Genomic DNA, 26,053 nt, shown 5'->3' with positions numbered 1-26,053 from the left:
GTAGGTAGAGGGGTGGATGGGGGGAGACAGATCGATACAGATGGATGGAGGGGTGTGAATGCGGACAGACAGATGGGGTGTGAATGCGGGTAGATGGATAAATGGAGGAGGGGGGGTGAATGGGGTAGGTAGAGGGGTGGATGGGGGGAGATAGACAGAGGGGGGTGGATGGGGTAGGTAGAGGGGTGGATGGGGGGAGATAGACAGAGGGGGGTGAATGGGGTAGGTAGAGGGGTGGATGGGGGGAGACAGATCGATACAGATGGATGGAGGGGTGTGAATGCGGACAGACAGATGGGGTGTGAATGCGGGTGGATGGATAAATGGAGGAGGGGGGGATGGCGGGGGGGGACGGGGGCCGTGGGGGACGGGGGACAGGCAGAGGGGTGGGGGGCGGATGTCTGGGGCTGAGGCCGCCCGGAGACGGGGAAGACCCGGAACCAGATTCCCCCGTGGCCTGGAATGGCCCCTGGGGCAGGTTCTCCGTGGGGCTGAGGAAAAGCGGGCGGGGGGCGGGGGGCGCCGTGTCCCCCCCGCCGGCGAGATGGAAGGCCTGGACCTGGAGTCCGGTGGGGCCTGGAATGGAGTTAAGCGGCAGCCGCTTGGCCGGGAGCCGGGTAAATCCCGGATCTGGATTACAGCACCCCCCTGGATCGGAGCGGGGGGGTAGCTGCCCCCTCCCACCGGGACACAGAGCCGGATAGGAGCCCCCACAGCCCCTCCCCCCGGGACACAGGTAAATCCCGGAGCCGGATCCCAGCCCGGAGTCCCCCACAGCCCCCCCAGGACACAGGTAAATCCTGGAACCGGATCGCAGCCTGGAGTCCCCCACAGCCCCTCCCCCCAGGACACGGGTAAATCCCGGAGCTGGATCCCAGCCTGGAGTCCCCCACAGCCCCTCCCCCCGGGACACAGGTAAATCCCGGAGCCGGATCCCAGCCCGGAGTCCCCCACAGCCCCCCCAGGACACAGGTAAATCCTGGAACCGGATCCCAGCCTGGAGTCCCCCACAGCCCCTCCCCCCAGGACACGGGTAAATCCCGGAGCCGGATCCCAGCCCGGAGTCCCCCACAGCTCCTCCCCCCAGGACACGGGTAAATCCCGGAGCCGGATCCCAGCCCGGAGTCCCCCACAGCCCCCCCCAGGACACAGGTAAATCCCGGAGCCGGATCCCAGCCCGGAGTCCCCCACAGCCCCCCCCAGGACACAGGTAAATCCCGGAGCCGGATCCCAGCCCGGAGTCCCCCACAGCCCCTCCCCCCAGGACACGGGTAAATCCCGGAGCCGGATCCCAGCCTGGAGTCCCCCCCAGCCCCCCCAGGACACGGGTAAATCCCGGAGCCGGATCCCAGCCCGGAGTCCCCCACAGCCCCTCCCCCCGGGACACAGGTAAATCCCGGAGCCGGATCCCAGCCCGGAGTCCCCCACAGCCCCCCGAGGACACAGGTAAATCCTGGAACCGGATCCCAGCCTGGAGTCCCCCACAGCCCCTCCCCCCAGGACACGGGTAAATCCCGGAGCTGGATCCCAGCCTGGAGTCCCCCATAGCCCCTCCCCCCAGGACACCGGTAAATCCCGGAGCCGGATCCCAGCCCGGAGTCCCCCACAGCCCCTCCCCCCAGGACACGGGTAAATCCCGGAGCTGGATCCCAGCCTGGAGTCCCCCACAGCCCCTCCCCCCAGGACACCGGTAAATCCCGGAGCCGGATCCCAGCCCGGAGTCCCCCACAGCCCCCCCCAGGACACGGGTAAATCCCGGAGCCGGATCCCAGCCTGGAGTCCCCCACAGCCCCTCCCCCCAGGACACAGGTAAATCCCGGAGCCGGATCCCAGCCTGGAGTCCCCCACAGCCCCTCCCCCCAGGACACAGGTAAATCCCGGAGCTGGATCCCAGCTTGGAGTCCCCCACAGCCCCCCCCGGACACATGTAAATCCCGGAGCCAGATCCCAGCCTGGAGTCCCCTATAGCGCCCCCCCCCCAGGATGTAGGTAACTCCTGGAGCTGGATCCAGGCCCGGAGCCCCCACAGCCACAAGGAGCCAGGTAGAATCATAGAAATGTGGTTTATTCCCTTGGTTGTGCAGGTCGAGGGGGGGCCCTGGCCCCTTTGTACTGAGGGGAGAGAAGGTGGGGGGGTTTATTGCAGAGGGAGGGGCTGTCATTCATGCAGGGACCCCAGGGTGTGGGCCAGGGCCTGGCCCTTATTGCTATCTGTTCAGGGAGAGGGTGGGGGAGGGGCAGGAAGGAGGAGGAGCTACAAAGGGGTGGGAAGTAAGGGGCGGGGCCAAAGAGGGGCGGAGCCAGGGGGCAGTAGGGGGAGGGGCAGGCAGGCAGGGGGCAGGGAGGGAGTAGGGGGTAGGAAAGGAGGGGGAGGGGCAGTAAGAGGGACCAGGGAAGGGCCAAGCGGGGTGGGGAAGGGAGCAGGGGAATGGGGGGAGGCCTAGGGGCTATGGATAGAGGAAAGGGGGGGCCCATGAGGGTCCTGTGTTCCCCTCCCCCACCCGCTCCACGTGGTTGGGGGCAGGTTGGGGCCCAGGGGTGGGGGGTCAGAGCTGTACAGAGATATACACAGTGTTGGCTTGTACAAAATACACACGAGAGACAGAGACGTAGAAACCCCCCTCCCTGATCACAGGAGCCCCCCAATCCAGATTCTCCCCCCCCACCATGCATGTGACCTGAGTCCCCCGCCCCATGTGGCAGGATTCAGTGGGGCCAGCCCGGCCTGCCGGGGAGAGCGCCCCCTGCTGAGCCCCCCCCGCCCCACTCCCTGCCCCACAGCGCCCCCTAGCGCCGCCCTGCCTGCCGGGGGAGAGCGCCCCCTGCTGAGCGCCCCAGCCCCGCTCCCTGCCCCACAGCGCCCCCTAGCACCGCCCTGCCTGCCGGGGAGAGCGCCCCCTGCTGAGCGCCCCTGCCCCGCTCCCTGCCCCACAGCGCCCCCTAGCGCCGCCCTGCCTGCCGGGGGAGAGCGCCCCCTGCTGAGCCCCCCCCGCCCCACTCCCTGCCCCACAGCGCCCCCTAGCGCCGCCCTGCCTGCCGGGGGAGAGCGCCCCCTGCTGAGCGCCCCAGCCCCGCTCCCTGCCCCACAGCGCCCCCTAGCACCGCCCTGCCTGCCGGGGAGAGCGCCCCCTGCTGAGCGCCCCTGCCCCGCTCCCTGCCCCACAGCGCCCCCTAGCGCCGCCCTGCCTGCCGGGGAGAGCGCCCCCTGCTGAGCACCCCCCAGCCCCGCTCCCTGCCCCACAGCGCCCCCTAGGGCCGCCCTGCCTGCCGGGGGAGAGCGCCCCCTGCTGAGCACCCCGCCCCACTCCCTGCCCCACAGCGCCCCCTAGCACCGCCCTGCCTGCCGGGGAGAGCGCCCCCTGCTGAGCGCCCCTGCCCCGCTCCCTGCCCCACAGCGCCCCCTAGCGCCGCCCTGCCTGCCGGGGAGAGCGCCCCCTGCTGAGCGCCCCTGCCCCGCTCCCTGCCCCACAGCGCCCCCTAGCACCGCCCTGCCTGCCGGGGAGAGCGCCCCCTGCTGAGCCCCCCAGCCCCGCTCCCTGCCCCACAGCGCCCCCTAGCGCCGCCCTGCCTGCCGGGGAGAGCGCCCCCTGCTGAGCCCCCCGCCCCACTCCCTGCTCCACAGCGCCCCCTAGCGCCGCCCTGCCTGCCGGGGAGAGCGCCCCCTGCTGAGCCCCCCGCCCCACTCCCTGCCCCACAGCGCCCCCTAGCGTCGCCCTGCCTGCCGGGGAGAGCGCCCCCTGCTGAGCGCCCCCCAGCCCCGCTCCCTGCCCCACAGCGCCCCCTAGCGCCACCCTGCCTGCCGGGGAGAGCACCCCCTGCTGAGCCCCCCCCCGCCCCACTCCCTGCCCCACAGCGCCCCCTAGCGCCGCCCTGCCTGCCGGGGAGAGCACCCCCTGCTGAGCCCCCCCCCGCCATGCTCCCTGCCCCACAGCGCCCCCTAGCGCCGCCCTGCCTGCCGGGGGAGAGCACCCCCCCGTGAACCCCCCAAGACACATCCCAAAGAGTGAAAACCGTGTGTGTGGGTGTGAGTGTGAGTGTGAGTTCGCATTTACTGCCCCCTGCTGGCCGCTCCACCCCCCCCCCCATTCCCTCTCACCTGCGAGAGGGACTCACAACCGCTCCTGTGTGTCATGGGCCCCCCATCGCCACCTTGTGGCCTCCCTGCAGACCCCTCCCTGCGGACCTTCAACCCTGCCCTCAAGAGGGGCAGTTGCCCTGGGGGGGGGGGCAGAGGAGCCCCCCCAATATTCCTGAGTTCTTCCACACCCCTGTTATTGCCTGTCATGGGGAGAGGGGAGGGGATGGGAGACCCCCCTCCGCAGCTAGTTATGGCTCTCTCCTCTGCCCCCCCATTCGGGGGGGGGCTCTGTAGGTATTTATCCCGGATATGGCTGGAGGCCAGACTGGCTAGCGGGGTGTAGCCAGGTGACTCTCCTCCCATCATGGCTGGGAAAATATTAAACCGGGGAGGGAACCCAGGAGTCCTGGCTCCCAGCCCCCCCTCCGACCCACCAGACCCCACTCCCCTCCCAGAGCTGAGGTGGGAACCCAGGTGTCCTGGCTCCCAGTCCCCTGGCTCTAAAGCACCAGCCCCCACTCCCTTCCCAGAGCTGGGGAGAGGACCCAGGAGTCCTGACGTTAGGAAGGGAATGGGGTGGAGTGGGTTATAGCAGGAGTGGGGGATGGGTGGGCTGGGAATCCGGACTCCTGGGTTCCGTCACCAACACTGGGAGGAGTGCAGGATCTGTTGATTAGAGGCGGGGTGGGGCCAGGGAGAATTGGGAGCCAGGACTCCTGGGTTCTCTCCCTGGCTCTGGGAGGGGAGTGGGGTCTGGTGGTGAGAGCAGAGGGAGGGGGAACTGGGAGCCAGGACTCCTGGGTTCTCTCTCTGGCTCTGGGAGGGGAGTGGGGTCTGGTGGTGAGAGCAGAGGGAGGGGGAACTGAGAGCCCGGACTCCTGGGTTCTCTCCCTGGCTCTGGGAGGGGAGTGGGGCTGATGGTGAGAGCAGGGGGAGGGGGAACTGGGAGGCAGGACTCCTGGGTTCCATTCCCGGCTCTGGGAGGGGAGTGGGGCTGATGGGTTAGAGTGGGCGGGGTGGGGGCGCTGGAAGCCCGGACTCCTGGGTTCTCTCCCTGGCTCTGGGAGGTAGGCAACACACATGCCAGGGGACCCAATTCAGATAATTAAAAGTCTCCTAGGCCAAGGCCTGCCCTAAGGGGAACAGAAAATGGCTTTGACCCCCCCCTGCAATATTCCCCCCACCAGTAAGCAATAAAATAGAACAGGTGTCCATCAAGCATAGAACCCGCCCCCCACATATACCCTCCCCCCCGCCCAGATTGTCCTGGAGTCTGGATCCAGATTCCTCTTGACTGGCTTTGTCTCCTGTTATTGCAGGGCTGCATCCGACAGAATTTGGCATGTTGGAGGGGGAGGGGCTGGTGGGGAAAAGGGGCGGAGTTTCCTGTTGCCTCTCCCTTCCCCTCCCCCGGATTGGCTTCTCATTTCCACCGAAACGGCGAAGAAATCCGGCACAGATGGCTCTCTTCCCCCGCCCCTGGTGACAATGTCACCCCCCGGTGGTCGAAGAAGGTACGACGCCCTGGCGTGTGCCGGAGAAGGTGCTGTCTAGAACACTCTCTCCTGCTGTGACAATGTTGCCACCTAGTGGGGAGAAAGGGTATCAGCTAGAGGGTGGAAGCGTCTTTTCCCCCTGGGGTGACAACATCACCACCTGCTGGTGGGAAAGAGGAACAGGCTGTCTTTTTATTGCAAGGGAAAATGGCGTATATTATAGTCTCTCCCAAAGTGACCGCGTCGCCACTCGGTGGTCTCAAGCCCGGGGGCGATTTCCCAACGTCGCCCTCGGCTGGCGGGAAAAGGCATCGCGCCCTTATTGCGGCAATCCGACGCTTTCCCAACGTCGCCCTCCGCTGGCGAAAAAAGGCATCGCGCCCTTATTGCGGCAATCCGACGCTTTCCCAACGTCGCCCTTGGCTGGCGGGAAAAGGCATCGCGCCCTTATTGCGGCAATCCGACGCTTTCCCAACGTCGCCCTCCGCTGGCGGAAAAAGGCATCGCGCCCTTATTGCGGCAATCCGACGCTTTCCCAACGTCGCCCTCGGCTGGCGGGAAAAGGCATCGCACCCTTATTGCGGCAATCCGACGCTTTCCCAACGTCGCCCTCGGCTGGCGGGAAAAGGCATCGCGCCCTTATTGCGGCAATCCGACGCTTTCCCAACGTCGCCCTCGGCTGGCGGGAAAAGGCATCGCGCCCTTATTGCGGCAATCCGACGCTTTCCCAACGTCGCCCTCCGCTGGCGGAAAAAGGCATCGCGCCCTTATTGCGGCAATCCGACGCTTTCCCAACGTCGCCCTCCGCTGGCGAAAAAAGGCATCGCGCCCTTAATGCGGCAATCCGACGCTTTCCCAACGTCGCCCTCCGCTGGCGGGAAAAGGCATCGCGCCCTTAATGCGGCAATCCGACGCTTTCCCAACGTCGCCCTCCGCTGGCGGGAAAAGGCATCGCGCCCTTATTGCGGCAATCCGACGCTTTCCCAACGTCGCCCTCCGCTGGCGGGAAAAGGCATCGCACCCTTATTGCGGCAATCCGACGCTTTCCCAACGTCGCCCTCCGCTGGTCGAAAAAGGCATCGCGCCCTTAATGCGGCAATCCGACGCTTTCCCAACGTCGCCCTCCGCTGGCGGAAAAAGGCATCGTGCCCTTATTGCGGCAATCCGACGCTTTCCCAACGTCGCCCTCCGCTGGTCGAAAAAGGCATCGCGCCCTTATTGCTCCATAGGAAGCTGGCATAGATCAGAACCTTTCCCAATGTCACCACCTGTTGGCCAAACAGGGAATCATGCTCTCAGCTGGCATGGAAGACCATATATATATATATATATATACACACACACACGCAAACCCCTAAATATTTCTCCAGCAGGGCAACGTCGTCCCCCGGTGATGGCAAAGGGTATCACACCCTCGATGGCATTTTTTCTTCTTCTGAGGTCCAGAGGTTGAATGCAGGTAGGCAGGCGTCCTGAGCAGAAGGGGGCAGACATGCAAGGGAGGGGCGTGGCTGGAGCGGTGCCGAAACCCCTCCCCGACCTTGGGGTTACGTCGCCTTGCAGGGCTTGGCTGTCTCTTTGCTGGGGGCGCCGGCCTCGTCTGATTTCTGGGGTGCCGAGGGGTCCACCACGTTATGGAGCGACGGTTCACGGTACATGGCCACTGTGAGGAAGGAGAGAGAGACACACAGAGGAGGGGGAAGTGAGGGATAGCACGGGATTGGCTGCCCCAGCCACCCTACCACCCCAGAAAGACGGGTCACATGGGGGTGGCAGAAGTTTGCACGGCACAGAACAGTTGGGAAGGGAGGGGTTGTGTATCCGGGCAGCGTGCCCGGGCCAGAGGTGGGAAGGAGGATCCATGTGCCTGGTTGGAGGGGCACTGGAGTGGCGGGGGGTGTCTGTATTTTCCATCCCCAATTGCTTCCTCTAGACACCACCCCATCGTCCCTGCTGCCCTGCTCACCTTCCAATAGCTTGGGCAGGAAGTGGGCGGCAGCTTTGGTCTTCTTGACTCGGTTTCCCTTCATAGGCTGGCCTTCTTTGTTGATGCCCAGATACCAGGAGCGGCCGGATTCGCGCTGGCGGTACAGGGTGGAGGAATACATGACGTAGTAATTCTCGAAGACACACTCCTTAAACCGGCACTCGGCGGTGAAGTGAGCCTGGGAGAGGAAGGGAGGGAGAGAAAAGGGGTGAGCGAGAAAGGAAGGAAGGAAGGTCTCTGTGGTGGGGGGGGTGTAATTACCAACTGTGGGCAGTAGAGGGCAGTGCCCGCTCTGGTCTTTCAGCCGGGAGGCGACAGGGCTCGGACGCCTGGGTTCCCAGTCCCGAATCCCGGGAAAGGAGCCAGGGGCGTTTTAATAGTCAAGACCGGCCTGGGTGGCAACTTGAGACGGGGGCTGAGTCACCAGGGCCCCCTGCTGAGCCCCCTCCCCGCTCCCTGCCCCACAGCGCCTCCGAGCGCCACCCTGTCTGCCAAGGGAGAGCGCCCCCTGCTGAGTCCCCCACCCCTTTCCCTCCAGCACAGCGCCCCCTAGTGCCCCAAGGGGCCAGCCCTGCCTGCCAGTGGAGTGCGCCCCCTGCTGAGCCCCCCCGCCTGGCTCCCTGCCCCACAGCGCCCCTTAGTGCCCCATGGGGCCAGCCCTACCTGCCAGGGGAGTGGGCTCCCTGCTGAGCCCCCCGCCCTGCTCCCTGACCCACAGCACCCCCTAGCGCTGCCCTGGGGCCAGCCCTGTCCCGCCAGGGGAGAGCGCCCCCTGCTGAGCCCCCCGCCCCGCTCCCTGCCCCACAGTGCCGCCCTGGGGCATTGGGCCCAGCACTGACTTCCAGAGGAGAGCACCCCCTGCTGCCCTCAAAAGCAAGCTCTGGGCTACTCTGACCCCAGCTAGGGGCATTAGGCCTGGGGCCAGGGTCCAAGTGTCTTGGCTGAGTTGGGGTGCCCGGGCTGCAGTGGGGGGCTGCCGTGTGTGTGTGTGGGGGGGGGGGGGCCAGGTCGGGGGCAGTGACATGAATATTCCACGGGCTGGAGAGAGGGCTCGAGCTGGCTGCCCCCAACCTGGGGGGCAGCCAGTTGGGAGCCATTGTGGGTGGCCGGATTTGAGGGGTTGTGAATTACACAGTCTGTCTGTGTGTGAGAGAGACGCAGGAGGAAGGGGGAGCGATTTCAGAGAAAGAAAAGAGGGGTGTATGGGGAGAGAGAAAGAACAGATGAATGGACGGGGAGGGCACGTATGGGCCCGGACGGATAATTAGGTAGATGGGGTGTATGGGACTGGCTGGCTGGATAGAAGCGGAGCTTTGGGGATGGATGCTATTTTCCCTGTCAGTGTCACGTTCACCATTATCTTCACTACCATGGCCACGTTCACCGTTATTTTCACGATCAGCACCGCATTCACCATTATTTTCCCTGTCAGCACCACGTTCACTGTTGTTTTCACTATCAGCACCACTTTCACCATTATTTTCACTATCAGCACCACTTTCACTATTATTTTCCCTGTCAGCACCACGTTCACTGTTATTTTCACGATCAGCACCGCATTCACCGTTATTTTCACGATCAGCACCGCATTCACCGTTATTTTCACTATCAGCACCGCATTCACCGTTATTTTCACTATCAGCACCACTTTCACCGTTATTTTCACTATCAGCACCACTTTCACCGTTATTTTCACTATCAGCAGCACGTTCACCATTATTTTCACTATCAGCGCCGCGTTCACCATTATTTTCACAATCAGCGCCGCGTTCACCATTATTTTCACAATCAGCGCCGCGTTCACTGTTACTTTCCCTGTCGGTGTCATGGCGCCCCGTTCACCATTGCTTTCTCTCCCCTCACGCTACTCCCTGCCCACAATGAAAGCTCAGCGCGGGCCCTGGCCCGCTCCCCAGCTTTTGCCGCCCTCCACAGCGCATCGTGGCTGGGGAGAGGCAGGGGCGTGGTGGGAGAAATGCGATGGAGAGCGACAGGGAAAGCGTGTCAGAAAGACATGTCCAGACAGACATGCTCCGGGGGATGGACAGACAGAACAGCGTAGGGGGGAGGCTGGTGGCGTAAGCCCTCTCTCTTCCCGGTCGCAGGTGGGGATTTTCTTGGTCTCTCCCAGGGGTTCCCTAAAAATCAGACCAGCTGCTAAATTTAACACAGCATGGTGGGGGGAAGGATACTTCAAGGGGAGGAAGGTACCATGGGGCCTGAAGAAGAGGATTGTGTGGGGCAGAGTTAGGAGGGGGCATTGCTATCCCAGAGCACCCCACGTGGGGCAAAGTGGGGGGCTGTTCCGCGGGGGCGGGGATAGCTGGCATGCCAGGTTCTGCGTCCCCGCACCTGCCCCCAGCACAGTGGGACTCTCTGTTTGGGAGACAGGGGTTCGGACTGGGGGGGGCAGGGGTGGCCCCCCTACTGGCAGAGAGAGGATACTACACCCCTGTTAGCCCTGACCAGCCTGTTCCTCCAGGGCTCACCCAGCGATCCCACTGCTCACACCAATGGATCTCCGAGCTGCCTCCCTGGGGACGCACTGTCACGACCCACCACTAGCCCCACCCTGCAAGCAGCACCCCCTGCTGGAAGAGAGATGATCGTGCCCCCTATTGGCAACTCCACCCCTCTGGGACCCAGGGCACATACACAACCCTGAGATCCCACCGCTCACACCAACGGTCGGTTTAGTCAAGAGGGAGGGCCGGGGGGAATGACACTCACGGAGGTATAGAGGTAGCCCTCTGCGTTCATGGCGATATACTGCCCCGACTTGGTGCCCTGGATGGCGACCACGCGCAGTCCCACGGGGATCAGGTTAAAGAGAGCTGGGGGAGACGAGACAGATAGCAAGGCATCAGCCCTGGCACAAACAGCAGGTGGGAATGGGACACGGGGCCTGTCCCCTCTCGGGGGCACCAGCTCCCATCTGGCCCCAGGGTGGGGACTGGCTGGCTCACAGGGGGCGGGGAATGGGGCAGGGGCCCATCCCCTCTAGGGGACGCCGACTCCGATCCCCACTGCCCGATTTTGCAGAAGCTCTGCCTGGAGCCTGGACTCCTGGGTTCTTCCCCACGACTCCTCCCCCTCCCTCATTCCTCTTTAGAGACGGATTTATTTTTCCTCCCCTGTCATCCCTTCTCGACGTTAATCCCCTTCTTTGCAATCCCAGATGAATATTCAGGACTCTCCCTGATTGGAGACAGCTGGAGCCAGAGGGGGGTGGGTGGGATTAGGTCAAGGCAGGATTTACCCATCTCCTCTATGCACACAATGTGCTGCCCTCTAGCGGGGACAGGCCCCGGGCCCCATTCCCTGACCCCCTGAGCCAGCCAGTCCCCACCCTGGGGCCAGATGGGACCTGGCGCCCCCTAGAGGGGACAGGCCCTGTGTCCCATTCCCTGCCCCCCTGAGCCAGCCAGTCCTGCCCTGGGTCCAGATGGGAGCCAGTGCCCCCTAGAGGGGACAGGCCCCATGTCCCATTCCCTGCCCCCCTGAGCCAGCCAGTCCCCACCCTGGGGCCGGATGGGACCTGGCGCCCCCTAGAGGGGTCAGGGCTCTGCCCCATTCCCGGCCTCCCTGAGCCAGCCAATCCCCTTCCCGGTGCTCCCTAGAGGGGAAAGGTGGTGTGGGAGGGCTGGGAAATAGGGATCCCCCTCTGCCCTCCGCAGTACAGTGCGTCCTGCAGTACAGCCCCCCCCCAAGCACCCCACTCCATTCCCTGCCACTTGGGAGGTCCCCCAACTGGCCTAGCCCTGCATAACCCCTCGGCCTTGCCCGGGCATCACTCACTGAAGCTGTTGGTGTCTTCCTTTGTCCCGTCGATGGCGCCGTCTGGGTGCATCCGGAGGTAGAAACCATGTCTGCAGAGAAGCTTGGTCACGATGCCCTTCAGCTGCGGCTCTGTGCCGCCCGCAGGATGGATGGAGGGATGTGGAGGCGGGGGACCGAAGGGAGGACAGAGAATAGATTATCCACTGGCTAGGAGGAAGCCCTCCCTGATTACCTTCCTTAAGGCTAAACAAAAGCACCAGGAACTTTTAACTCTGGACATACCGAATTTTGTATAAAAAACCGAAAGCAACTCCCAAACAAATCTTCGGCAAGACTGCGAAAGTATCAGTAATTTCAAAGCAATAAAGAGATTGTTATAAAAAAATCCAAGGAAATTCCCAAACAAAAACTTTGCGAGGATGGAGAAAGTATCCGTCGTTTCAAATCAATAAATACAGTCTTTTGCATGAAAAAACTAAAGCAATTATAAGAAACAACTCTTTGGTAAGACGGAGAAAGTATCTATAAAGAGAGTTTCATAAGAAAATCTAAGACAATATTCAAACTAAAGCTTTGCTAAGAGTCCGAAAATGTCTGTAGTTTTTAATCAATAAATACAATCTTTTGTCAGACATGCTGGTGCCAAATCATAAACCCCTGTGAATGTTGCCTAAATATCAGTGACTATAAAATTTCACAGGAAAAGCAAAGAAAATCCCCAGAGAAAACCACGTTGTTGGAAAATAGCAGTAATTTAAAATCAATAAATACAGATGCTCAGAAGAAAAAGAAAGGAAATTCAACAACACACTTTGTTAAGGCCGAGGAAGTACCACTATCAATAAATATAAACTTCTATACGAAAAACTAAGGCAATTCCGAACCAAAAACTTTGTGAATGTTGACAAAATATCGGTCACAATAAATCACTACATCAAAACGAGGAGTGTCACACAAAAACTGAGGAAATGCCCAGGCAAAACCAAACCAAAACCTTTGTGAAGGCCGGGAAATTATCAGCCATTTTACATCGTTTGCATATGAAAAAAAACAAACAAAAAACTTCCTGACTTGTTAAATGTGAGAAACTAAAGATATTCCAGATGAAAAAGTTTGTTAGAGAAAGTCTCTGTAGCTATCAGACAGGAAATATAAACTCTTATCTGAAAAGCTGAGCAAATTCCCCGGTCAAAAAGAGGAGGTGTCTGGGGATAGATAGATAGATAGATAGAGGGGGTGGATGGGGATGGATAGAGAGATAGATAGATAGAGGGGGTGGATGGGGATAGGTAGATAGATAGATAGATAGACAGACAGAGGGGGTGGATGGGGATAGATAGACAGACAGACAGACAGACAGAGGGGGTGGATGGGGATAGATAGATAGACAGACAGACAGACAGACAGACAGAGGGGGTGGATGGGGATGGATAGATAGACAGACAGACAGAGGGGGTGGATGGGGATGGATAGATAGATAGATAGACAGACAGACAGAGGGGGTGGATGGGGATGGATAGATAGACAGACAGACAGAGGGGGTGGATGGGGATGGATGGATAGACAGATAGATAGATAGACAGACAGAGGGGGTGGATGGGGATAGATAGATAGACAGACAGACAGAGGGGGTGGATGGGGATGGATAGATAGATAGATAGACAGACAGACAGAGGGGGTGGATGGGGATGGATGGATAGACAGACAGACAGACAGAGAGGGTGGATGGGGATAGAAAGATAGATAGACAGAGGGGGTGGATGGGGATAGATGGATAGATAGATAGATAGATAGACAGACAGACAGAGGGGGTGGATGGGGATAGACAGAGAGACAGACAGACAGACAGAGCGGGTGGATGGGGATAGATAGGTAGATAGATAGATAGAGGGGGTGTCTGGGGATAGATAGACAGACAGACAGATAGATAGATAGAGGGGGTATCTGGGGATAGTAGAAATGAAACAAGCGCCTAGATACGGGGGTGGGAGGCGATAGACCAACAGTGAAATACAATAATTTTTCTTCATACTCTGTAGGAATTTTGGCTGTCAGATGCTGCTTTTCGGGGGAGGCCGTTCTCTGAACGCACATCAGGAGGGGGAAGCTGAGGCACGGGGACCTGATGTGACTTGCTCAGGGTCACACAGAGGGTTTGGGACAGAGCCAGGGCGAGAACCCAGGAGTCCTGGCTCCCAGCCCCCCCTGCTCTAACCCACCAGCCCCCACTCCCATCCCAGAGCCAGGGAGGGAACCCAGGAGTCCTGACTGGCAGCTTGCCCTGCTCTCACCACTAGGCCCCACTCCGCCACCGCCCCCGGTCCCTGGCAGAGGCCGCGTGCGCTGGGAGGTGGATTGTTTGTGTTTCTTTGAAGTGAAATTAGCTCTGACAGGGCCCCCCGTGGGACCCAGACAGGCAGCGGCTGGCAGAAAAATGAAAAATGCATCATAATTTGTTGCCTCTCTCCTGCCCCTCTTAGCCCAGAATCCCGCAGGCCTCCACTGACCCTCACCTCGCAAGGGCCAGAGCCCAGGAGAGAACCCAGGAGTCCTGGCTCCCAGCCCCCTGCCCTGACCCACTAGACCCCAGTCCCCTCCCAGAGTCAGAGAGAGAACCCAGGAGTCCTGGCTCCCAGCCCCCCCTGCTCTGACCCACCAGCCCCCACTCCCCTCCCTGAGCTGGGGAGAGAACCCAGGAGTCCTGGCTCCCAGCCCCTGCCCTGACCCACTAGACCCCAGTCCCCTCCCAGAGTCAGAGAGAGAACCCAGGAGTCCTGGCTCCCCCCCTCCCCCGCTGGGTCAGAATTGTGTTGTGTGTATGTCGCAGAGGCTTTGTGTGTAGCTGTGCGTCTGGCTGTTGGTCGTTCTCTGTGCGTCTGTGCGGGGTCGAGGCGTGCAGTGGGTGGGGTTGCGTGGTTTGGCGAGCGCGGACGGGCGTGTGTGTACCCGGGAGGCGCGCGGACGGCCGCCTGGGGGGGGTGTACGGGGCCGCGGGCCGGTGTGACTCTGAGCGTGGGTGTGTGTGTACACACAGCAGGGGAGGGGTGTCTTTGGCACGTATGAGGAACACGCAGCCTGCGTGTGTGTGCATCTGCGGGCTGCGTGGCGCGCTCCAGCGCCCGGGTGTCGATACCCCAGGGCGCGTTACCGGGTTGTGTTTAGTTCAGACACAGCCCACACCCGCCTCAGCTTCTCTCCCCCAGCCCCCTTCCCGTCTCTTCCCAGCTGACCCCCTGGTGCCCCCGCCGGGTTGATTTATGGCAACACATTACACGGTAGATGCAGCACAAATGATTTGCCTCCTGGCAGCGAGCAAAGGGTCGATGGCGCTGCGTGTGTGGGTGGGGGGTCCCTGAGCGAGGGATCCACCCGTGACTGGTGCGGGAAGCCCCGCCCAATGGGGGAGCTGGCAGGAGGCTCACGAGAAGACACCCCCGTGCAAGGCGGGGACGTGGGGCGGGGAATCACCAGGAGGAGACCTGGGAGGACTGATTTGGGTTTCACCGGCACAGCCCCTCCCCTCCGGGGCAGGTTATGCCAGGATGATGGTGGAAACCGGCCCACCGAATCCCCTGCCCCCATCTGGGCTCCCACCACAGACTCCTGCCCCACAGGGGGGCGTGCACGAGACCCTCCCACTGGCCTTTCGCCAGCTGGGAAACAGGAACATGGAGCGTTGGGCCTGGCTTGTCTCATGCCTGGGGAGAGAACCCAGGAGTCCTGGCTCCCAGCACGCCCTGCTGTAACCCACCAGCCCCCATTCCCCTCCCAGAGTTGGGGACAGAACCCAGGTGTCCTGGCCCCGAGCCCGCACGGGCCGCTGGAGTGAGTCAAACGCAAAGGGACGTCTTAATGGGCTGGGTTTATATAATTCATAACCCAGCACCTGGCCTAAATGGAAGCGCTCTGGCCCGGTTGTGTGTGTGGCATGCTTGTCCGTGTGTGTTCTCCGTGTGTGCACGCCTGTCCGCATGTGCTTGCTGTGTGGGCCCGCCCGTCCACATGCTCTGTGCACACACGTGTGTGTGTGTGTATTCCCCCCCTTCCTTTCTCTTCCCCCCCGCCCCCGCAATGCCCGATTGCACCCGGCCACGCTGTAATTCCACTAAGTGCTCACGTCACCTTGGCCGCCCCAGGGCCTGGCCCTGCTCCAGGCCCCCCCTCGCCCTCCCAGCCTCGCCCCAGTGCCCCGGCCTCTGCCCCCAGGAGCTGTGGGGCTGCGGGCCAGGAGTGAGGGGCACTGACAAGGCTGGGGGGGCAGGGCTGGGCTAGCAGGGGGCTGCGGGTTGGGAGTGAGGGGCACCGGCAGTGAATTTCCCTGGATAATGATCCATCCTCTCATTTCATAGCAGCGGGCTCCTAAATGCCCCTTGAGCTACTTTGCTCCCCCATCCAGCTGTGCTCCCACAATGCCCTGCGCCCCTTAATGAATGCAAATTTATGTAAATGACTTTAATTTATTTTAATGTGCCCACGCTGCCTGGCAGTGCAAAGGGTTAGTGGCTGGGATAGGGGGAGAAAAATCACTGGGGCTCCCACCGCCCAGCTCGGCAAATGGGATTCAGCGAGGGACAGAAATCACAGGAGGGGTGTGGGACCCCCCAGGTTGGGCTAGCAGGGGGCTGGGGGTCGGGAGTGGGGGGCACCGGCAGGGCTGGGGCGGGGGTGGGGCAGCTCCCGGACTCCTGGGTCACTGCGGAGCACATGGGGCTTGGCTGGTGGCCACAAACGCCTCCGTTGCCAGCAGCAAGGACGCGGGAGGAGAACGAGGTGCTGGCCCAAGGCCAAGGTGGCACCGGGCCCAGCAGGGCCTCATAGTAACCGCGGGGAGTGGGGGGGGAGGGGGGGAAAGCAGAGGGGCGGGGGGGGGTAAGAAATGCTGCGGATGCAGCAGGAGGATGGGGTGGGGGCGGGCGGGGAGGAGGCGGCTCTGGAATTGAAGCCAGGCCTCACGGTCCCAATATGGACCCTTCCCTGCGCCCTTTGCCCTCTAGGGGGCGCCGGCTCCCATCTGGCCCCAGGGCAGCGACTGGCTGGCTCGGGGGGCCAGAGAATGGGGACTCGGGGTTCAGGGGGAGATGGTGCCCCCCCCGACAGGAAAGCGCGAACCTCCCAAAATATTCAGGGCGGGGGGTGGGGAAGTCTCCCCTCGGGCCCTGAAAGCGAAATGAGGTCAACTTTGACCCAGGTGGAGGGTAGGGATGGCCGGAAAGGGGCTGGGGAAAGAGGGAACGGAAGAAGACGTGAAGAAAGGGAAAGAAAGGAAGAATGAGGCAATGGAGGGAAAGGCCGAAGGGCAGGGGAAGAGCGAGCGAGCAGGAGGGTTTTATTACACTTCTGCCCCCTGGGTCCCCGCCACCCAGACTCCTGGGTCCAATCCTTTGGGTTCGGGACCCCTCTCCCCTCCCCATCCTGGTCAGCCACGATGGGGCTTGGGCTGGTTCCCCAATATCACGGCAGCTCCCGCCCCTCATGGACCCCCCTGCCCGGAGAATCCCCAGGACTGGTCTAGCCAAGGGGAAATGGTGCATTGTGGGCAGCGGGGGGGGCTAAAGCTCGATACAGACCGGTCCATATAAACGCCGCCAGGTTTGAAACCCAAATTAAGGCCGAAATTGATTGATTTCATTGATTTCATCAGTGGCGGTTTCGACCAACAGGGGATTAGGGAGAGAAGCCAGGAGTTCTGCCTCCCAGCCGCCCCTGCTCTAACCATTAGCCTCCACTCCCCTCCCAGAGCCAGGGAGAGAACCCAGGCGTCCTGCCTCCCAGCCCCTGCTCCCATCAGACCCCAATCCCTTCCCAGAGCTGGGGAGTCCTGAGCTCCATTGACCCTGATCTTGCAGTAGCAGAGAGAGGAACGGGGCCCGCTCTAGCCCCATATAGACCAGTCCATATAGAACATCAGTGTGACTGAAAACCAACGACACCACACAGCATGTACATCTCTGAGGGAATGGCATAACATCAATACATGTTTCATCCAATGGGGCGCAATAAAGTCCTATATGGACCAGTCCATATTGACCCTACTGTGGTTTTAAACCCAAGAATCAGTGGGGTTTATTTATCTGAGGAAGAGAACACTCTTTGTGCTCACTGGGGGGTGGGCAGGCATTATTACCCAATATTGACCAGTCCATATGAACATCTAACCTGGGCAAAACACCCCCCTTATCACCTCCCCTGAGTGGCGGTTCATAAATAATATTGGTTCATGGTGCCACTGCAAGGAAAGACGGTCAATATATGAAGCATATTGCATGACGGACCGGTCACAGTGCCCCCTGCTGTTAGAACCAGGCATTGCAAGGAAAGATGGGCAATATATGCATTACAGTGCATGATCGGACCTGTTACACCGCCCCCTGCTGTTGGCACCTGGAATTGCAAGGAAAGCTGGACAATATAGGCCATATATTGCACAATCGACCTCTCACAGCGCCTCCTGCTGTTAGCACCAGGCATTGCAGCCTGGGCACGAGCAGGAAATAGCCCAAGCATTGTACCACACCTGTAACCAGGCCGTTACAGCACTATAGGGCCCACGCGCCCCTCCCCAGCTCCTCGTGCGCCCGCCCCCCCCCCTCGGATATCACTCACCGGGTGTTTTTTCCAGCCGGCCTTTCCGCCCGCCGCAGAGCCGGACTTTGGAGATTAAAATGAGCAGCTGCTTTTGGCAGAGGGACTTGGTGCCGCGGGGACAGACCTTCCTCTGGGCGGCCACGGGCCGGCTGGCGACGGGTTCCCGGATCTCCCGTTTCTGCCGGATCAAGGAGCTGGCCAGGGCCGCCATGGTCCCCCGCCGGCCGGTGTCCCGCTCGCGGGTTTCACGCCGTGCTCATCCCCCAGAAGAGCCAAGCCATGGAAGGGGGGGATTATACCCACCCCTCCTCTCCCCACCGAGGTTAATCCGGCGAGGGGTGAATGACCCGGGGGGGTCGCTGGTTTCTTTCTCCCCTTTCCAGCAGATCGGCCGAGGGCGTGCGGGAAGACGGGGGGACGGGGGACACGGAGCGGGTAATAAATCCAAGCGTCTCCCCGCCTCCCTGCCCCAACCAGGGGTAGTCACTTCTTTTTTGGTCCCGGTGCAAATTTCTTGCTCAAGGTACAGTCAAGGTCCGGGGACGAGAGAACAGAACCCCGCTCGGCCTCGGCAAAATCGATTCCCTTCCAAAGAGACCGGCGGTCCGGATTTGGGCCCCCCCGACCCGTCTCCCGCCGTCCAAACCTGCTGCCCCCCGCACAGAAATTTCCAGGAGCGCGGCAGCCCGGAGAAATCAGCGCGGACGCGGGCTCCGAAAATCACGCACCGTCCCGGAGCTGGGTCGGCACCAGAAATTAACGAGCTGGTGGAGAGAAAGACGGGGCGAGATTCCTGGAGATCGAACTTCTTTTATTCCTCCCTCCGCTGGGCTGCGGAGAAAGGGGGCTGGGGGGTGTCCCCCCCCCCCAGACACACACAGCGCGCTACACAATCCCGGTTGTCCTTCAGCCGGCGAGGTTAATTCGTGGATGGCTGTGTGTGTGGAGAAGCGGCGAAGCGGAGGGGAGGGATGGAGGGATGGGAGAAGGGCGGGGATGGAGAGAGAGAGAAAGGGATGGAGAAAGAAAACACACACACACATACACACACAATGTCACACGGGAACCTGTGGGTCCCCCCAAACACACTTGGGGAACCTACAGCTGGTGGGAGCAGGAGGGGAATTCCCCATGCCTTGCCTGCCCCAAGGAATGGCTCAATTCCAGGGCCCCCCCAGACGAGTTTAGCATTGGGGGACCCCATCCCCTAGTCTAGCTGAGTCCTGGGGACCCCCTGAGCTTCCCCCTCAAAGCTAGCTCAGTATTGGGAGACCCGCTTCCCACCACCCTAGTATTGGGGGATCCCTCCCCTAGTCTAACTCAGTATTGGGGGACCCCCTTCCCACCACCCTAGTATTGGGGGATCCCTCCCCTAGTCTAGCTCAGTATTGGGGGACCCCCTTCCCACCACCCTAGTATTGGGGGATCCCCTCCCCTAGTCTAGCTCAGGATTGGGGCACCCCCCGTTTCTCCCCGTCAAAGCTAGCTCAGTTCCAGTCTAGAAGAGGGGGGCTGCTCGACCCCCCAGGCTGGCTGAGGCCAGGGGACTCCCTGTGGCCTCCCCCCAGAGATGAGAAGGGAAAGGGGTGTCTGAAGCGGGGTGATGCTGGACCCCCCAAACAGCCATGGCTCCCTGCCCCCCCAGTTCAGCAGGAAATGGCAGTAGAATGATTGGGGTTCCCCCTGCTCTAGGAAGCAGGAAGGGGGAGCTCCAGGTTTTGGGGAGTCTGCTTTCACCCCACAAAAAATAGCCAATGAACCCAAACAGCCTAGCAGAGGAATTTCTGGGCTGGGGGAATCCCTGAGCTCCCCCCACAACTGTAGGATCGGAAGCCAGTTACCCCCAAACCTTTCCCACCTGCTCATATTTGGGGGTGTTTGTCCTGCCCTGAAGGAGGCAGGATTGAGGGGGGCTGAGGTGCTAACCCAACCCTGCCCCCCCCAGCCCTGCCGGTGCCCCTCACTCCCGACCCGCAGCCCCCCCCAGCCCAGATGGCTCTTTACCGCTGTGGGCTGTGATGGGGGGGGGGGTCGCTCGCTCAAAGGGGACCCTGGGGCTTAGAGCAGGGCCAGGGAGCCCATCTCAGAAAGTACCCCAAAGGTGACGGGAGGAGGTGGGGGGCTGAAGCAGGGAGCCTCTGACAGCCCCCCCCCCCGGGGAAAGTTTTATCCAATCACAGGGTGGTGCCTCGTGATGGGGGGGGGAAATTATTCAGCCCCCCCCAACCCACCCCGCTCGCCTCTCCCACTCCTCCCTCCCCCGCTCATTAAATCTCCTCGCTCCAGCGGCCGGGGGGGGGGCATGGCTGGTGACACAGGCCCGTCTCCCCCCCCCGCCCCCCGCCCGAGCCCCGGCGGCGAAGGGTGACATTTGCCGGGTTCGCTCGGCTGCTGCCTGGCTGGAAAAAACCCCCCCGGGCGGCGGCAAGGGGGGGGGGTGAGGGGGGGCCGGCTCACGCGCTAGTGGCAGGAGTTGGCCCCAGAGGCAGGGAGAGAACCCAGGTGTCCTGACTCCCAGACCCCCTGCTCTAACCACCAGCCCCCGCTCCCCTCCCAGAGCCAAGGAGAGAACCCAGGAGTCCTGGCTCCCAGCCCCCCCTGCTCTAACCACCAGCCCCCGCTCCCCTCCCAGAGCCAAGGAGAGAACCCAGGAGTCCTGGCTCCCAGCCCCCCCCCGCTCTAACCCACCAGCCCCCACTCCCCTCCCAGAGCTGGGGAGAGAACCCAGGAGTCCTGGCTCCCCCCCCCCGCTCTAACCCACCAGCCCCCGCTCCCCTCCCAGAGCCAGGGAGAGAACCCAGGAGTCCTGGCTCCCAGCCCCCTCCACTGAGGCAGGATCTAGCATCTTGTTGAGCAGGGCTCCAGGGCCCGAGGAGGGGCGCGGGGGGGGGCATCACTGAAAGACGGGGGAGGAGGAAGGAGCTGTGGGGGGGGCGCACATGGGGGGAGGGGAAGAGGAATAGAGGGAGGTGGGAAACTGAGGGGAGGGGGGAGATCGGGCTGGCAGCGGGGGGGGGGAGGCGCAGAAGGGGGGGGCGCATCGCTCCGCTGGTTTGCGGGGACGGGCGCTCAAGGTTGTATTTTGCAGCGGTATTTTTAGCCACCTGCCGGCACCGGCAGCGCAGCGCAGGGGGGGGGGGGGGTTGCGGGGGGGCGGGCAGCGCCAGCTCGGTGCGGGAGGGGGGCGTCAGTCAGGGAGTCACAGCCTGAGAAAAGGGGGAACGAGACGTCGCAGCTGGGCGGCTAGGCCCCTGGGGGAAACCGAGTCACACAGCAGCCAAAGAACCCAGGAGTCCTGGCTCCCAGCCCCACCTCCTCTAACCCACCAGTCCCCGCTCCCCTCCCAGAGCTGGGGAGAGAACCCAGGCGTCCGGGGCAGAGGCAATCGATGGGCGCACCCCTTGCATCAAATTTTCATCAGGCTCACTCTGCACCCCCAGGGCTCCCTGCCATTGCCAGCTGGCCAGGGCCCCGCCCCAGAGGTGGCCGCATCTCGGCCCTGGGCAAGGGGTCCTTGGGTCACCGGCTGCCCCGCCCCAGAGGTGGCCGCATCTCGGCACTGGGCAAGGGGTCCTTGGGTCACCGGTCGCCCCGCCCCAGAGGTGGTCCCTCCCCTTGGCCCAACTGGTGGCCATGGGGGTAGATCGGGGTTAACTGTCCCACTAGGGGTGTCTGGGGCTGGATTGGTGCTGGGAAATGACACACACAACCCTGCCTTGTCACCAGAGACAACACACACACGCTGAGATGCGGCCACCTCTGGGGCGGGGCGGCTGGTTACCCGGGGACCCCTTGCCCGGCGTTGAGATGCAGCCAGCTCTGGGGCGGGGCAGTGACCCAAGGACCCCTTGCCCAGTGCCGAGATGCAGCCAGCTCTGGGGTGGGGCGGCTGGTGACCCGGGGACCCCTCGCCCGGCGCCGAGATGCGCCCACCTCTGGAGCTGGGTGGCTGGTGACCCAAGGGACCCCTCGCCCGGCGCCGAGATGCGCCCACCTCTGGGGAGCTGTTTAACAGCGATATTTGCCAAGTACAGGAACCGAAGCAGAACCGGGCCTGGGCCGGGCCAGGGATTTCAGGACAAATGGTGGCGTCGCCCCCGCGGGGATCCTGCCCGGACGCCGGGGATCAGGGCCCGACTTTCCGGAGAAAATCCAGATGGGCTTTAGCGATTATGGGTGAAAAGTGCGATTGAGGATGACGACTCAGCCAGACTCACCGCTGCCGGCCCAGGGGGGGTGTGTGTGTGTGTGTGGAAAGGCGGAGAGCGCCCTCTGCCAGGCCCGTCCGTTGGGGGAGGAGGGGGAGCCTTGAAACCGACCTTTCTGGCTCCGTCTTGAAACCGGAGCTAATTGGTATCCTGATCTGCATATGCAAATTCGGCCGCTTCATTGGCCAAGCCGGAGAGAGGCAAGGCCAGAAGCTATAAGCGGATCAGGGTCGTAATCCACCCCCCACCCCGCCACTGGCTTCACCCTGATTGCCAGGCTATGGGCCCTGGGGCTCATGGGATAGTGGGAGACTCAGGGCTCTGCCGGTGCCCCTCACTCCCGACCCACAGCCCCTGCTAGCCCAGCCCAGCTCCCGCCCCCCACACCCGGCAGGGGGGCAGCGTAATACACCGGCCCACCCAGTGCCTTCCAATTTATTTTTTATTATCTACAAAAAAGGAAACATCTCGTTCCCGCGCAGGCCTGGGGGGCCCCGATTTGCAGACGCCGCTGGCATCCCAATTCCCAGAGATACCCCCTCATGCCCCCCACCCATCGGCCCATCCCCTCCATCAGGGACAACACACACCCCGCTGTCCCCCAAAAGGACAGAGGGACGAAGAACTACCCGGAAAATCACTGACCTTCCCGCAAGCCCCCATCTACCAAATCGCTCTGGGCCCCCACATTTAACGGGAGGGGGGGCACTTGACCGGGGCCGCAGCCTACCCTACGCCGCTAAACTCCAGAGAACCCCAAACTTTTCAGGGGAACAGCCCAGCTGTTCACCCCCACAGTACTGATTTTGGGGGCCCAGTGGAAAGATTCAATAGCCCCTCATTTGGGGTTCACTGCCCATCGGTACCCAACGCCCCAATTTTCCAGCCGCCAACGCTCCCCCACAAAACAGGGGATCAAACTCTCAGCGGAAATATCCAGCTGATATTTTGGGGCTCACAGGCCACTGAAAAGAACTGAATGCATCCGACCCCCTATAATTCTGGGGTCCCCGTCCGGTTTCCCATGACAGCTCCCGCAAAATATCGAGGTTCCCCCATCGGACAGCTCCCACATGTTACAAGACACCCCCCCCCCGGGTCTGATGCTCACCCCAAAAATGCTGTCACCCCTGCAATCAAATAGATCCAAAGGCCCCCGACAATACCTTCATTTTGGGGTTCTCTTGGATCAGTTCCCCCCTCCCCCCAATTCCGGACTCTTTTTGGCACATTTAAATGGTACCAAAACACATATATATATGTATGAGTAGCCCACGATAAAGTCTTAGTAGCCCTGAACTGTCTGGGAAACGTGGATTTTCATGACAGGAGGAGTCAGGCAACCTCCAAACCCTGAAGAGAGTGGGAATACAGAGAACCCAGGAGTCCTGGCTCCCAGACCCGCTTCCCCTGCTCCCCTCCCAGAGCCAGGGAGAGAACCCAGGAGTCCTGGCTCCCAGTCCCCCACTGCTCTAACCCCTAGACCCCACTCCCCTTCCAGCGCTGGGGAGAGAACCCAGGAGTCCTGGCGCCCGGCCCACCTGCTCTAACCCCTAGACCCCACTCCCTTCCCGGAGCAGAGGGAGATGATATGACACCCCACCCCTACTCCTCAGCCTCGGCCCCCGCGTCCAGCCCCCTGCCCAACTTGGCGGCCATCTTGACCCTCTCCACCGCTTCCCGCAGGTGCCCCGCCGGGTCCCCCCTGACGGCAGCCACCGCGCGGGCCAGGCCCGGCTCCGGGACCCCCGCCAGCCTGTCGTAGCCGGGCAGGAAGTAGTGGGGACCGGCCCCGGCCCCGAGGCCGGCGGCCATGTCGTCCAGCAGGCCCAGCAGGCAATGGGCCGCGTTCTCCTCCCGGCCCAGGTAGCGGGCGGGCAGGCGCTCGCAGGCCCAGAGCACCAGGGTCCAGAGGTGGTAGGGCCCCGCCCGGCCGCCCCAGGCCCCGCCGAGGGCGGCCCGGGCGGCCCGGTAGGCCTGGAGCAGCGGGGGCGGCACGGCCTTCTTGAGATGGAGCTCGCTCCGGGAGAAGGACAGACGCCAAGCGAGGCCCGAGGCCTCACGCCAAGCCGGGCCCGAGGCCTCCCGCCCAGCCGGGCCCGAGGCCTCCACCGGGCCCGAGGCCTCACGCCAAGCCGGGCCCGAGGCCTCCACCGGGCCCGAGGCCTCACGCCAAGCCGGGCCCGAGGCCTCCACCGGGCCCGAGGCCTCACGCCAAGCCGGGCCCGAGGCCTCCACCGGGCCCGAGGCCTCACGCCAAGCCGGGCCCGAGGCCTCCACCGGGCCCGAAGCCTCCACCGGGCCCGAAGCCTCCCGCCCAGCCGGGCCCGAGGCCTCCCGCCCAGCCGGGCCCGAGGCCTCCCGTCCAGCCGGGCCCGAGGCCTCACGCCAAGCCGGGCCCGAGGCCTCCACCGGGCCCGAGGCCTCACGCCAAGCCGGGCCCGAGGCCTCCACCGGGCCCGAGGCCTCACGCCAAGCCGGGCCCGAGGCCTCCACCGGGCCCGAGGCCTCACGCCAAGCTGGGCCCGAGCCGGGCAGGAGGTAGAAGCCCCCGGCCACGTCCTCCTCCCTCAGCTTGCCGTCCCAGAAATGGCTGCGGCCCAGCCACTCCTGGGCCACCGCCGGCCACCCCTGGAAGGCCACCACGGGCACCACGTCGTACAGCGCCCGCACCGTGCCGTGGCTCAGGAGCAGGGTGACGAGGCCCCCGTGGCCGGCCACCCGCTCCATCACCGGCCCCCCTCGGCACGGGGCAGCCCGGACCCTGTCGGCCACGGCGCCCAAGGCCTGGGAGAACCAGGCCGAGACCAGGCCTGGGGCCAGGTAGGCCTCGCCGCCATGGTCACGGCAGCAGTCGGCCCAGCGGTGGCAAGCCTCGGGCCCGAAGGGGCCTAGCGCCAGCCAGGCGTGGCCCGGCGGGCACCGGCACATGTCCAGAGTGACGGGGCAGCCGCGGGCCTGGAGGACGGGCACCAGGAGGGTGTAGTCGGCATCGTAGTCGGCCCCCGGGGCCGAGCGGCCCAGGACGCCTGGGTCCATGTCCACCGTGCCCTGGCGGGCCCCGCCGGAGAGGAGGAGGTACTCGTTGGCCAACGGGAGCCTCCCGTCCAGCTGCTGCACCAGACCTGGCGGGAGAAAGGACGAGGGGCTAGGAAAAAAAGGAACCCAGGAGTCCGGGTTGACTCATCTGCATCCAACCACCATAGCCTCAGAGTTCAGGAGAGAACCCAGGAGTCCTGGCTCCCAGCCCCACTTCCACTCTAACCCACCAGCCCCCACTCCCCTCCCAGAGCCGGGGAGAGAACCCAGGAGTCCTGGCTCCCAGCCCACCCTTGCTCTAACCCACCAGCCCCCACTCCCTGCCCAGAGCCGGGGAGAGAACCCAGGCGTCCGGGCTCCCAGCACTCACCCAGCAAGGAGAACACAAAGTCCTTGAGCACCACCAGCTCCTGGGTGGCCCGGACGCCTGGGTCCCGTGCCGTCCGCTTGCTGAGCTCCTGGACCAGCTGGTTGAGTTCAGCGATCCGGGCCCCCGAGTGGAAATCCAGGTCCGTGAGGGGCTGGGCCGGGCGGGGGACAGAGCCCCACTCTGGGGAGGTCATGACCCTGCACGGGCAGGGGGATAAGGGGAAGGGGGTAAAAGGAGGGGCGCCAGGGAGGGGTCCCACCTTTCTCTCCCATTGCACTGCTAGACTGGACCCCTCCTGAAACTGCCCCTCCCCACCCCATAACCTGACCCTCCAACCTAGCCCCCCACGCTCCATCTGCACCCAGGTGCCCCAAAGCCGCTCCCCCATAACCTGCCCCTTCCCCTGTATCCTGCCCCCAGTCCCCCCTACTCCATAACCTGCCCCCCCACCCAACCCCATATCCTGACCCCATCCGCACCCAGGTGTAATCTGCCCTCTCTTCTATGCCC

General features: G+C 62.9%; 2 protein-coding genes across 2 annotated transcripts; both read right to left on the bottom strand.

Moving 5' to 3' along the window:
- Positions 1 to 7,121: 7,121 nt before the first annotated feature.
- FGF11 (fibroblast growth factor 11) lies at positions 7,122 to 18,137 on the bottom strand. The gene is made up of 5 exons (XM_077806601.1): positions 17,945 to 18,137; positions 11,360 to 11,470; positions 10,292 to 10,395; positions 7,541 to 7,739; positions 7,122 to 7,237 (listed from the first exon to the last, which is right to left on the bottom strand). Exons 1-5 carry the CDS (start codon positions 18,135 to 18,137, stop codon positions 7,122 to 7,124), a joined length of 723 nt encoding a protein of 240 aa, XP_077662727.1.
- A 5,602-nt stretch (positions 18,138 to 23,739) lies between these two features.
- LOC144258230 (nucleotidyltransferase MB21D2-like) lies at positions 23,740 to 25,736 on the bottom strand. Its single transcript, XM_077806635.1, has 3 exons — positions 25,544 to 25,736; positions 24,469 to 25,259; positions 23,740 to 24,426 (listed from the first exon to the last, which is right to left on the bottom strand). Exons 1-3 carry the CDS (start codon positions 25,734 to 25,736, stop codon positions 23,740 to 23,742), a joined length of 1,671 nt encoding a protein of 556 aa, XP_077662761.1.
- Between the last annotated feature and the right edge of the window lie 317 nt (positions 25,737 to 26,053).

The sequence above is a fragment of the Eretmochelys imbricata genome, chromosome 28, assembly GCF_965152235.1.
Source record: "Eretmochelys imbricata isolate rEreImb1 chromosome 28, rEreImb1.hap1, whole genome shotgun sequence".
Lineage (NCBI taxonomy): Eukaryota > Metazoa > Chordata > Testudines > Cheloniidae > Eretmochelys > Eretmochelys imbricata.
Note: the sequence above shows the minus strand (reverse complement) of the source record. Positions and strands in the feature narration are given on the sequence as shown.